The sequence below is a fragment of the Mus pahari genome, chromosome 19 (assembly GCF_900095145.1).
Source record: "Mus pahari chromosome 19, PAHARI_EIJ_v1.1, whole genome shotgun sequence".
NCBI classification, from domain to species: Eukaryota; Metazoa; Chordata; class Mammalia; order Rodentia; family Muridae; genus Mus; species Mus pahari.
Window position 1 is genome coordinate 14,769,542 of NC_034608.1, and position 13,149 is coordinate 14,782,690.

General features: G+C 49.3%; 2 protein-coding genes across 4 annotated transcripts in view; one reads left to right on the top strand and one right to left on the bottom strand.

Annotated features, from left to right (window-relative positions):
- Positions 1 to 8,486: 8,486 nt before the first annotated feature.
- On the top strand, positions 8,487 to 8,951 carry LOC110336899 (optic atrophy 3 protein homolog). The gene has a single exon (XM_029531668.1). The coding sequence runs from the start codon at positions 8,496 to 8,498 to the stop codon at positions 8,949 to 8,951; it is 456 nt and encodes a 151-aa protein (XP_029387528.1). The 5' UTR covers positions 8,487 to 8,495.
- Positions 8,952 to 10,027: 1,076 nt separating this feature from the next.
- Positions 10,028 to 13,149, bottom strand: part of Vasp (vasodilator stimulated phosphoprotein) — a 14,965-nt gene continuing 11,843 nt past the window's right edge. For 2 of the 3 annotated variants that reach the window (XM_021218954.2, XM_021218953.2), the window contains exons 8-13: positions 12,719 to 12,770; positions 12,541 to 12,574; positions 12,280 to 12,325; positions 12,107 to 12,200; positions 10,941 to 10,998; positions 10,028 to 10,851 (exon numbers count right to left, since the gene is read on the bottom strand). In XM_021218954.2, the coding sequence (XP_021074613.1) occupies positions 10,814 to 10,851; positions 10,941 to 10,998; positions 12,107 to 12,200; positions 12,280 to 12,325; positions 12,541 to 12,574; positions 12,719 to 12,770 (322 nt within the window). In that variant the 3' untranslated portion in view covers positions 10,028 to 10,813. The remainder of the gene's footprint in view (positions 10,852 to 10,940; positions 10,999 to 12,106; positions 12,201 to 12,279; positions 12,326 to 12,540; positions 12,575 to 12,718; positions 12,771 to 13,149) is intronic. The other variant, XM_029532148.1, reaches the window with a different exon arrangement.

Consider the following 13,149-nt stretch of genomic DNA (forward strand, 5'->3'; position numbering starts at 1 on the left):
ATTTCTGAGTTCGGGGCCAGCCTGGTCTACAGAGTGAGTTCCAGGACAGCCAGGGCTACACAGAGAAACCCTGTCTCGAAAAAACAAAAACAAAAACAAAACAACAACAACAAAAAAGACTACAGGTTTGAGGGGCTATATAGCAAGACCCTGTCTAAACCAACCCAGGATTGCAGCAGGCATGGGAGCACATGCCTCTGGATCTTGGCACTTGGCAAGTCATTTTCCTTCACAAAATGAGCTTAAAGTCCATCTTAGCCAGAAAAGCTGCCCTGTTCTTTGCCATGGTGGGTCAGTGAGGGACAACTGCACACACTCGGTGTCACCTGCTCCCTCCTTGGTTATGTGAGTAGATGGGGCTGGACCTAGAGTCTCCCTCCTGAGTGATTTGGGGCTTTAGGACATTGCAGACAGAACCTCATCATACCAGCTCACACAGCCTGAGCCAGTGTTGGTGGCTCTGCCTGTCCCATCCCTGGCTGTTGGTCCGGTTGGACAAGCTCTTGGTTGGAGAGCCACCATAAGAGGATGAATCTTATACAAGCTCCAACCAGTTCCCCTGGCCCCAAAGCCCTTCCTTGGCTGGCCAGTGTGAGCACTGTGGGTAGGTAAACTGGCAGGAAAAGCCTGCCTAGTGGCTGGGGGTGCTGTCACCCACCAACTGAACACATGTGCATGGAGCAGCTACGGTGTCACTTTCTCCCCGGGTCTGCAGAAGCCAGGGACAAGACAAAGCTCAGCAGAGCCACCGTGGTGCTGCCATTCCAGCATAGGGGTAAAGAGCTGGCACTGGGGAAGTGGTGCCATGGACAGGCCTCTTGTCTAGCATGCCTGAAGCTCTGGATCCAGTCCCCGGCACTACATAAACTATATACACCTGTCATCCTGCTACTGTGGAGGTACCTCAGGTTCAATGTTGAAAACTCCACAGGATGAAGACCAGGTAAGAGCCTAACAGTGCAAAGCTTAGCAAACTAGGCCCCTGAGCCGAATCAGTCAATAAAGGTTTATTACAGCGGCTGTGCTCACTTCCTTTCACATTGTCGATGGCCACTTTGGCAGAATTTGAGACTCGGAGCCACTGGAGAACAGTTACCCACTGGCCCTTTACAGGAGAAGTTCACTGACCCCACACAGCAAGGGCAGACAAGGGTCACCCTCTTAGGGAGTCGAGTGTGGTGGCACACACCTTTAATCTCAGCATTGAAGAGGTAGAGGATGTCAGAACTCTGTGAGTTCTAGGTTGGCCTGATCTACATAGTTCCAGGACAGCCAGTGGCATGTAGAGTGACCTGTCTCAAAGATGCAGAGAGGTGCTAGCACAGGCCTTCAATCCTAGCAGTCAGGAGGCAGAGGCAGGGGGATCTCTGAGTTTAAGGCCAGCCAGGTCTACAGAGTGACTTCCAGTACAACCAGGGCTACAGAGAAAAACCCTGTCTTGAGAAACAAACTAAATAAAAATGGCAATCAAGGGCTGGTGAGATGGCTCAGTGGGTAAGAGCACCCGACTGCTCTTCCGAAGGTCCGGAGTTCGAATCCCAGCAACCACATGGTGGCTCACAACCACCCGTAACAAGATCTGACGCCCTCTTCTGGAGTGTCTGAAGACAGCTACAGTGTACTCACATATAATAAATAAATAAATCTTTAAAAAAAATGGCAATCAAGCTAAACCTCTGGAACAGGAGGTCACCAAGGCCCTGGTCCCCCCTGTGTCAAGCATTAGCCCCCTCTTCTGTGTTCCTGATTCTCCTCAAACCCCACAGGAGCTGCTACCTGCAACCTCAGAAGGCCTGAGCTTGCACTGAAATCCTTGAGAAGGAAGAGCTCATATAATCCATCCTGTGCACACTGTAAAGTAATTCTCTTCTCCCTGTATTGTGTGATTCTGTGCATGCTGTATATGTAACATGATGTGTGTGATGTATATGTTTCTGGAGTGACAGTTTGGCAGTCCTTACCCAGCAGGACTTGCTACTAAGTCTTGTTTTGTGGTAATCTATTTCATAAAGAAGAGCTATAACTGGGCAGAGGTGGCTCAAGCCTTTAGTCCCAGCACTTGAGAGGTAGAGGCAGGACAATCTCTGAATTTGAGGCCAGCCTGGTCTACAAAGTGAGTTCTGGGACAGCCAGGGCTACACAGTGAGACCCTGTCTAAAAAACCTTACTGAGGAACCAAATTCAATTCCCAGCACCCACATAGCGACAGTGGCTCACAATCATTTCTAACTCTAGTTCCAGAGAATTCAGTGCCCTCCTCCATGCACACACTTGGTACACAGACATACATGCTGTCAAAACAGTCATACACATAAAATAATAAATCGATAAGAACTATATCAATGTTTGTATATGTACACGCATGGGTGTGTTCCGTGTATCTAAGATATATATTTTTAAACAATACTACCTGAATGTGACAACACATACCTTAATCCCTGTTCTCATAAACTGAGACAGGAACAGTGTCACAGATTTGAGGCCAGCCTAGTCTAAAATAAGACAGTAAATAAATGCAAAAGCCAGGAACAAGCCGGGCCTGGTGGCGCAGGCCTTTAATCCCAGCACTGGGGAGGCAGAGGCAGGCGGATTTCTGAGTTCGAGGCTAGCCTGGTCTACCAAGTGAGTTCCAGGACAGCCAGGGCTNAAAAAAAAAAAAAAGCCAGGAACAATGACTCACACTTTTGACCCCAACACTTGGGAAGTGGAGGCAGGAGGTTCAGTGAGTTCAAGACCATCATTAGCTATGGAGTGAGTTTCAGGCTAACCTGGGGCTACATGAGAACCTGTGCCTAAAAAACAAAACAAACAAAAAACAGGCCTAGTGTTTTTTCAGGCATACCTAGAATCCCAGCACTAGGGTCGGGGTGGAAATAGGAAGATAAGGAAATCAAGGCTAGCCTGGGCTAAGTAGCCATTGAAGTCACTATGAGTTCAGAGCTAACCTGGATTATATGAGACCCTGCCTCAGAATAAAGAAACAAAGCAATATCAACATGACTCTAAAACCTAACAAGCATGGGTGGGTATGCCTTCACACTTGGTGACTCAGAAACAGAGTGGAGGCCCACTAGAGCCTGGAAGTCAGTCCTAAGCAGTCTTCGGAACACAGCAAGAGCGTGACTCTGCCACGGCAAGGGGAACAGGGAACTCTATGTATGTACCATAGATGAGCTCTGCGCTAGTGTGGGCAACCAGGGCAGAAGAGTGGATTCCTGGTTCATTTTGTGCAAGCTGTGTCATGAGTCTAATTAAAATGAACAATCACAATATAGCGACCTTTGCCAGCAGAAGTGCACACTACTTGCTACCTAACTGGATTTCTTCAGTGGGAGCCCATAGCCGGGTATAGTGGTAAACTCCATTAATCCCAGGAGATAAACCCAAAATTCAGTAGGGTGTCCAGCTCAAAGCTAGTCAGGGCTACCGGGCTTTTGCCTATCTCAAAAAGAAAAAAACAAACAAACAAATCAGCCTTTGGTAGAGGAGGAGCAGGTGGCCTCAGGTTATTTCCCTATTACACCTGCTCCAGTAGTCCCTTCACCGGTGAGACAGACGGGTTGCTGAGGGGCTCAGCAAACCCAGAGAACCGCTTCTGCTTACCGGCTGCTGTTGAAGCCTCTGACTAGGCTGTAGATGAGGTGACACCCTCATTTTGGAGTATATGATCCTGAGCACATCTGCTCAGTCTTCCAGAGTTTTCAGGCCAGGTGACAGAGCCTGTTTCCTTTAGATTCTTCTGGACCACTGCAGCATCCTCCCTTGCAGGACAGGGAGCAGGGCCCCTCTGGAATAGAATCCTGTGACCTGCTATTGCACGAGGAACATCATAGAATTTCTTTATGGCCAGCCAGAGGCACTAAGACATTAGAGTTTCAGTGGCCAGCATGGGGAGGTCAGCTAAAATCAGGAACTATGATTAAAAACTATAGTTGGCGGGTATAGAGCACTGACTGTACTCCACAGGTCCTGAGTTCAATTCCCAGCAACCCCATGGTGGCTCACAGCCATCTGTAATGGGATCTGATGCCCTCTTTTGGTGTGTCTGAAGACAGCTGCAGTGTACTCATAATAAATAAATAAATCTTAAAAAACAAACAAAACCAATGAGGGAGAGCCACATAACTGCGAGGGCACAATGCCTGTCGCCAAGCCTGCAGACCTGAGTTCAGTCCCTGGATGCAGAGAGTTAAAGGAGAGAACAGACTTCCTGCAAGTTGCCCTCTGACCTCTCCGAGTGCCGTGGCACATAACATGAACACACACACAAATAAAATATAAGCTTCAGTGAGTGAGGCTGGCTGAACTGATGGTTCAGTAGGTAGGAGAGAACCAAGGCCCAAAAGTTGCCCTCTGACATCTACATTCTCCTACTGGAACATTGGACACACACATACTAATCATAAATACATGTAAAGATAGATAAGAGAGAAGCCAGACACGGTCCTGCATACCTGCCATCACATAAGCACGCACGCGCGCACACGTGTCCCCACACAGATACCATACACACACGCACATACACGAAGGAAGAAGAAAAAATGAGAAAGAGCAGACATTCTCTTATTAGCAGAAATGACTTGTATGTGGCAGATGCCTCAAAGACAGTTTAATGGACTGGACAGTCCAAGGACTTGTAAAGATGAGTTCTTAAGATCCCAGGGCAAACACCAGGCTAATGTCCACAATGTCAGTGTCCACAACAGGGAAATACCAGGATCCAAGAGAGACAAGTCAGGTGGTGATGGCGCATGCCTTCAGTCTCAGCACTCGGGAGGCGGAGGCAGGCAGATTTCTGAGTTCGAGGCCAGCCTGGTCTACAGAGTGAGTTCCAGGACAGCCAGGGCTACACAGAGAAACCCTGTCTCAGAGAGAGGGAGAGGGAGAGAGACAGAGAGAGAGAGAGAGAGAGAGAGAGAGAGAGAGAGAGGGAGGGACACACACACAAAGAGAGAGAGACAGAGAGAGAGAGGCAGGGTGGAGAGGGCGAGCATCACATGGAGGCAGGCTGAGCACAGGCTCATTCATCTCCAGTGGAGTCAACCCTCAGACCTGACGAGTGGGCGTGTCTTCCCGTGTCCATCCGGGCTTGGAGATAGGACACGATATTCCAGATGTTCAAGGATAGCACCAAAGGCACACAGTGAGCTTCAGGTCAGCCTGAGCTGTGACAATGTGCTGCAAATAGGAGCAAGGACCTGGGCACGCTGGATTGTTCATGGCTGTAATCTCAGCCCTTTCGAGCTGAAACCAAAGGATTGTTGTGAGTCTGGGGACTACCTGGGCTTGCTCCAAAATAAGACCCTGTCCAAAAGAAAAAGCCCAGTGGTGATGGTGCACACCTTTAATCCCAGCATTGGGGAGGCAGAGGCAGGCGGATCTCAGAGTTGAGGCCAGCCTGGTCTGCAGAGTGGGTTCCAGGACAGCCAGGGCTACACAGAGAAACCCTGCCTCAGAAACACGTTAGGGCTCAGCTGGGAAGATGGCTCAGAGATAAGAGTATCAGCTGCTAAACCAAACATGGGAACCTCAACTCAAATTTGAAGAAGCGACATGAAAAGTTATACTGCGGCTAACAAGGTGGCCCAATGGATAAAGACCCTGTGACCAAACCTGGGGATCTCAGATCAGTCCCTGGCATTCCCATGAAGAAAGGCGAGATCTAACTTTCGTAAATCGTCCTCTGACACCCACAATTATGCCTTATGCCTTGGTATCCGTATAATCATACACATACAATAAAGAAAGAAATTCAAAATATGTGATGGCCACATCTTTAATGCCAGCACTTGGGAAGCAGAAGCAGGTGGATCTCTGTGAGCGGGAGGCCAGCCTGGTCTACAAAGTGAGTTCCAGGACAGCTAGGGCTACACAGATCCTATCTCAAAACAAAACAAAAAGTTTAAGATGAAGTTAAATATAGTGGTATAAGCCTTTAGACCAGCACTCGGGAGGCAGAGACACACAGATCTCTGAGTTTGAGGCCAGCCTGTGAGAGTCAGACCAGCAGTGGACACTGTCTCAAAAAACCAAAGCCTTGACAACCCAAGAAAGGATTCAAAACATTTTACCAAAGACCCTTTTTGAGAAAAGTACTTAGGGATATACTCCAGCAAATCTAGATTCAAACTGCCTGAATCTAGAACATGAGGTCAGACATTCCAGACTCCTTATGCTTATCTCCAGGGATCTATCTCAGAGCAAAAGCCAGGCCTCCAGATGGGTTCATAAATCTTCTCATGAAAGGGACATTCCCAGGTCCTAAGGGAGAAACAAATAGAAGATGGAATGCAGCCAGGGGTGGAGGAGAGCACCTTTAATCCCAGCACCTGGGAGGAAGAGGCAGGAGCATCTCTGAGTTCTAGGCCAGCCTGGTCTATACATAAGACCTGAGCTCAAAAGGAAAAATAAAGAGAGTTGAAGAGGGGCTGGTGAGATGGCTCAGTGGATAAGAGCACCCGACTGTTCTTCCGAAGGTCCGGAGTTCAAATCCCAGCAACCACATGGTGGCTCATAACCATCCATAACAAGATCTGGCGCCCTCTTCTGGAGTGTCTGAAGACAGCTACAGTGTACTTACATATAATAAATAAAAAAAACTTAAAAAAAAAAAAAAAAAAAAAAAAGAGTTGAAGAAAGAGGTGAGGTGGTGTAAAGACATCATGGGAACGCAGACCTGAGCCTCAGGGACAGCCAGTGTGTCCATGACCTACTGAGAAACAGCCATTGAGGAAAAACACAAGCTTCCGCATCAGAGGAGGGCCCAGGGTACAACTGCAGTGGACAGCAAGCTCATCCGGTATTCACCCAGCCCTGCATGGGTTTGGCCCTCAGTCCTCCAGCATTTGGCAGGCAGAGACAGTTGGGCGTTCGTTAGTTCCAGGCCAGGGGTACGTGGTAAGACCTTGTCTTAGCACACACACCAAAGAACTGAAAATACAGCTCAAGTGGGTTTGTAAATGACAACAGAGCAGAGTGCTGCTGCAGCTTAGGGAGGCCCACTCTGTGAAAACCCACAGCCACTAAGGAAGGGAGCCCACTTACGGGACTCAGTTCCTTTTCAGAGCTCCCTTTTATGGGGTTCAAGAGGAATTTAGTTGCTGAGTGGTTGACAGCACTTCTCTTATTTTGGTTGATGGGTTACATATTCATTTTTCTACTATGCATGTCCCACCCCATAAGGTATGATTGAACTTTTTGATTTGTGTTTATGTGCATGTGTCTGTGTGTGTCGTGTGTGCTAGTGTCATGGAGGACATCAGGTCCCATGGAGCTGGATTGCAGACAATAGTGAGACGTGGGATCTGGGAACTGGACTCGGGTCCCTAGCAAAAGCAGTCGGTGCTGTTAACATCTGAGCCATCTCTCCAGCCCCAGAATGTCTGGTTTTAACCATGCACACCCAGTTATACACCGATAGACTAAGATAGTAAATAGAGGACGTTCCCTAAAATTTACAAGAGGACACAGTTTTATAATTTTTTTCAAAGATTAATGTATGTATGACAGGCAGTGTCAGTACACACTTTTAATCCCAGCACTTGGGGGGTAGAGGCCAGTGAGTTCAAGTTCTGTGAGTTCAAGGCCAGTCTGGTCTACAAACTGAGTACTAGGTCTGCCAGGGCTACACAGAAAAACCCTGTCTTGACAACCCTCTCAAAAGAAGCTTTTATTCTATGTGCATGAGTGCTTTGGGGTTTTATACTCTGGAGCCACCTTGTGACCCTAACCCTGCCCTACCTTCCAACCAGGGCAGCATTTTCACTCATGCCCACTTTCCAGGATCTTCTGGACACTGCTTATTATTATTATTATTATTATTATTATTATTATTATTATTATTATTATTATTATTATTATTGTGTGTGTGTCAAGCTCAGGGCAACTCTAGAGTGGGCTTCTTCCCGTTCTGAGGATGGAACTTCGGTAAGCAGGCTTCCGTGGCCAACTACCAAACCATTGCTGACTTTGGACGTTCTTTAATTCGTTTGTTTTATTTTGAGACCAGGGTCCATTGCTAGCCTAGGATGCCCTTTTGTTTCACTCCCAGTTACGGAGATCATGGCTGCCTGAACCACCGTGACCTGCCCACAGGAGGGCTCTCGTGCTGTCCAGGCCAGTCTCCAAAAGACCCCCTGGAACTTGTTCCTGAGTGTCTACCTCAGATAAGCCTGTACCGTCAGATAAACTTGTACCTAGGGGTACCTCGCATGCTAGGCTGGCACTCTACCAAAGGAGCCATATCCCAGCTCCGGACCATTTTAAAACCATGTCTTCAGGTTCCCACAGGCTGGAGAAGTCATTATCCTGGAGAAGTTTGTGGACTGGGTGGCTGTCCTGTAGGCAGGCAATTATGGCTATGGCTGTGATCCCCAAGACGTGGGGATGAGGATGGGGGTGGGGGTGGGGGAGTGTTTGCAGTGGGGTAGGAGTGTCTCTGGCGAAAGCAAACTCTGGCTCCTCTCTTCTTCCCTGCAGTGTACCACTGGTTAGAGATGCGGACCAAGATGTGCATCATGGGCTTCCATGCTGAGGCCATCAAGCCACTGAATGAGGATGCAGCGGCCGAGCTGGGTGCGAACCTGCTGGGCGAAGCCATCATCTTCGCTGCCGCGGGCGGCTGTCTGCTGCTGGAGTTCTGGCGCCAGAAGTCATCGAAACACCGCAAGGAAGTGGCGCGCGTGGCCACAGTGCTGTCGCTGCGGGAGAATGTGGACAACCTGGAGGAAATGCTGGAGGAGTTGCAGGTGCAGGTGCAGGCAGCATTGCCCAGGAACGCACTGGATGAGCTGCGGGCAGAGTTGCGGGCGGAGCTGCGGGCAGAGTTGCAGGCGGAGCTGCGGGCAGAGCTTCAAGTTGAGATGCAAGAGTTCAGAACCCAGATCTGTAAAGATTGCTATGAGCCTGAGCTTGAGCCTAAACTCCAGTGTCCAGAGACCCCCAAGGAATAGAGGCCGCAGGACTCTGGCCTTGAACACGGACTGTTGTCTGGGCTTGACTGGCCTCTCTGCATGGGTCCACCCCCAAATGGTGCCAGCTAAGGTGCCCTGGTCTCTGGGGACAGATGGGTCCTGGCTGGGAGAGGTGTGAGTACGCTTTCGCACGGGTCTCTTTAACCCATTGGTGGGAGGTGACGGGAACCCTTCCGACTCCCCTAACCAAAACCACCAGTGCTTGAATGCTGTACTTGGAAAGGAGGGCAGTGTGTTGGGGAGCCACCTAACAACCCTTCACCTAGGGCACTGGCCCATCACACTCCCTGCCTTAGGTTCTGGAGCCCCATCTCCTTCCATGTACCTCACTTTTAAGGGAAAGAGGATGAAGTCCGCCCTGCCCTGCTCAGTCACTCTGCCCACCTCGCCCCCATTACTGGCCTATTGTAAAGGACCCACCAGCACCCTTAACATATGGGCCAGTGCCACCACCCACCTGTGTCACGGTATTCTCAGGGATCACCTCCCTTCCTGCCTTTGGTCTTCCAGGTAAAAAGCCACTTAAAATAAGGCGAGCAGCAGCCTCACCTTCTGTCCAAATGGAACATTCCAGAAAACACTCTTTGCTAACCCACTGGGCCACGAAGGAGTGGTTTATGAGTTTTAAATGTTTTATAATTAAAGGAGCCCCAGGTTAAAGAGTGTCTCAAACCATTATTTGCTGAGCGGGCAGACGTGTCATTCATTTCAGTTAGGAAAGAACTAGGGGAGGGGACTTCTAATGGCGGGGGGGGGGGGGACAGTCATCTCCTGAGACCCTTCCCAGGTAAAGAAGTCAACCCAGTGTTAAGCTGTAAGACTTAACCACACAGTCCCCAGACACTGCAGGATGGAGGAAGCAGGCTGGTGAGGACCACAGAGGGAAGGGGGACTGAATGCAGGCCAGAACCAGGAATGTATGTAGAACCGGAAGTGAGAAGCGAATTCTTGCAAGGGTGCCCACAGCTGTCAGCAACCTCCTCTCCTGGTGGGATACCTCTCCACTTATATAGCTGCCTTTGATGGGGCACAGCATTTAAAGTACTCCAGAGACCTTTGCATTTATAAAAACTGCAGATTTATTCAGCGAGCGCCCGTGTCCAAGAAGCTATGGGGTAGAAGTCGGAGGACCTATTTTTCCTCTTCTCCCCTCACTTCATCTTCCCGGAGGGCAAAAATGGTCTGGACCCTGAAATCCTAACCCAAATAAAAAAAACCACAAAACTGAGGTTCCAAAAAAGTTAAAGAATCTTAATTCCTCATAGAAAAGAGGGAGGAGCCAAGGCAAAGGGGGAGGTGTCCCAGGGGCGGGGGAAATACCCCCCACCTGGTGGGATACCTCCCCTCTTATATAGCTGCCTCCGATGGGACAAGCCTGGGGTATAGCATTTAAAAACTCCCACACCCCATTTTATCAAAACCAAAGAGAAAAAAATTTTCCCTTCTCCCCACCCAAAACCCAAATATATATATATACTTTTTCTTAAAAAAAAATTCCAAGGCATTAAAGCGTTAAAGTGAATCCAGAACAAGAGACGGTGAGAGCCCCTCCTCCCTTCCCTCACTGTGGGGTTACTCGGTACATCCCCAGCAGAGGAACCAGCCCCAAGGGGATGGCGAAGGGAAAGGACCAAAGGGAACAAAGGGGTGGGACCTCCTTATCCAATCAGCAGCCAGCGTGGGTGTGACCATGGCACCAGGAAGCCACGCCCCACGTGGAATCTTCCAAGTGGGGGCTGGCGGGGGAGAACGCGTCTTGTGTAACTCTTGGTCAAGTCGAGGCAGGGAAAGCAGGTGCCAGGCAGGAAGTACAGAAAGAAGAAACGGGTCTTCTGGGGTAGTCAAGGGGAACCCCGCTTCCTCAGCTCCTGGACAAAGACTGGAAGGAACGAGAGGCCCACATCAGGCCAGTCTCCAAGGCAGGCGCTTCCCATGGACACGTCCCGCGTTACAAGACAAGCGCCTCACCTTCGATTATTTCCTCCTTCATTTTCTGCAGCTCCTTCCGCACCTCTTCCAGAAGCTCCTGAAAAGAACCAATCAAGAGGGGTCCCGGACTCTCAGAAACAGTGACCCCTCTCTTATTCCAACTTTTCTTTTTCTTTTCTTTTCTTTTTTCTTTCTTTTCTTTTCTTTCTTTTTCTTTTCTTTTTTTTTTTTTTTAAAGATTTATTTATTTATTATATGTAAGTACACTGTAGCTGTCTTCAGACACTCCAGAAGAGGGCGTCAGATCTTGTTATGGATGGTTGTGAGCCACCATGTGGTTGCTGGGATTTGAACTCTGGACCTTCGGAAGAGCAGTCGGGTGCTCTTACCCACTGAGCCATCTCACCAGCCCTCCAACTTTTCTAAGGTTCTTAAACATTTACACTTACTTATGTGCTTGTGCAGGTATGTGCATGTGAGCGTAAGGTACGTGCAATCAAGAGTGAGGTATGTACATACACTTTGTGTGGGTAGAGGTCAGAGAACAGCTTGAAAGAATTCACTTCTTCTACCATATTGCTTTTGTGAATAGAACTAGGTTGGTTAAGAGTAGCATAGCCACCTTTACCTGCTTAGCCACCAAACAGTCCACTGTATTTCATGGAAAGGTATGGAATGTAGGGCATCTTCAATGTTACTTAAGCACACTACTGCTGAGCCACGCGCCAGCCCCTCAGTTGGGTGGGAGGGAGGGGAGCTCTGCTTAGCCGGGTTCTCTTCCCTTTCTTGACTGAAGACAGAAAGCTGGCTCAGCCCTCCCACCCTCATCCTTTGACACAGCGGCCAAGGTCACAAACTGATGGGGGTGTTCTATAGGAAAGTCCTAGACCTTTGGGGCCAGCAGAACAGTATCGGAGATCGTCCAGTACCAAGCTTGCCAAAGTACACAGTCTCCTGCCAATTCTGACTAGAGAAGGATAGCTGGAGCCACTCAGTCACTGAGGATTCTGGGGACTCAGCAGGAATGAGTCATAGACTGGTAAGGCCTGCTATAGCTACTGGAAAACAGTGTGAACATCTGTCCCCTGGACCCCACCCACCAACTCCTTTCCTCAGGCTAGAAGAGGTTTCCAAGCCTTTCCTAGATCCCTTCTGGAGCCAGATCTGTCTCTCCTGGCAACGTCGTAGCTACCTCCCCAAGCTACCTGCTTCACCCTCTCCAAGTCGGAGTCATCACTGGAACTGGGCGTCGTCGAGGGGTGGGCCTCGGAGGTAGTCACAGAAGAGGATGACTTCATCCTGAAGAGATGGTACAGGACAGGAGTGAGGGTCCTGTCCCAGGGGTTACTTATGTTCCGCGCCAATATTTATGACCTACCTTGGCAAGGTTGTGCTGTTCTTCTCCCAGGGTCTTCTCACAGGTTCTGGGTAGGTGGGTGGGGCAACAAATAGAGATCAGAGACAAGCATTGCCCCCACAGAGACAACCATACCACCACTCAACTCACCAGGGCAAAGAATTTTAGAAAACTACAATCCCCAGTACTGTTTTCACAGATTTTCCCCTGTAGTGCTTTCAAAGCAAGAACAATGCACCCTGGGATTTGTAGTTTCTATGGATAGACAGGGCTATCACTCACCACTCTGGGCAGGGAGTCGGGTCTCTGGCTCCTCCTGTTGGCAGTAAATAAAAGTGTCATAAACTACCCTTTCTATGCCAATGTCCAAAGCCAGCTCAACCCTGTGACCCCTCCTCCCTGCCCTAGGGCACTAGTGTACATCATAAGGAATACAGGGCAGGAAAAGCCCCCTACTTACACTGGCTGACTCGTCTTTGGGGGGCTTCTCCCCAACCTGTGTGGCTTTTCTTCTGCAGAGGGGCAAGCAAGGACAAGCTACAGTTCACACTCTGCCACTCAACAGGACCCCTTCCCACTGCTAAATTCCAGGAGAGGTTGGAAAGTTAAAGAAGGGGCCTGACAGACAGCTCATCAGAGAGACATCCTTGCACCAGCAGAATCGCCTGATTTAATCCCAAAGACCTGTGTGAAGGCTGAAGTAGAGAACTGAGTCCTGCAGACCATCCTCTAACCTCCACATAAACAAACATACACAATGAATAAATTAATGCAATAATACTTTTAAAAAGGCGCCAGGCGTGGTGGCGCACGCCTTTAATCCCAGCACTCGGGAGGCAGAGGCAGGCAGATTTCTGAGTTCGAGGCCAACCTGGTCCACAGAGTGAGTTC

Excerpts from the sequence above, each read along its gene's own strand:
- LOC110336899 (XM_029531668.1), top strand. The coding sequence starts at position 8,496 with ATGCGGACCAAGATGTGCATCATGGGCTTCCATGCTGAGGCCATCAAG.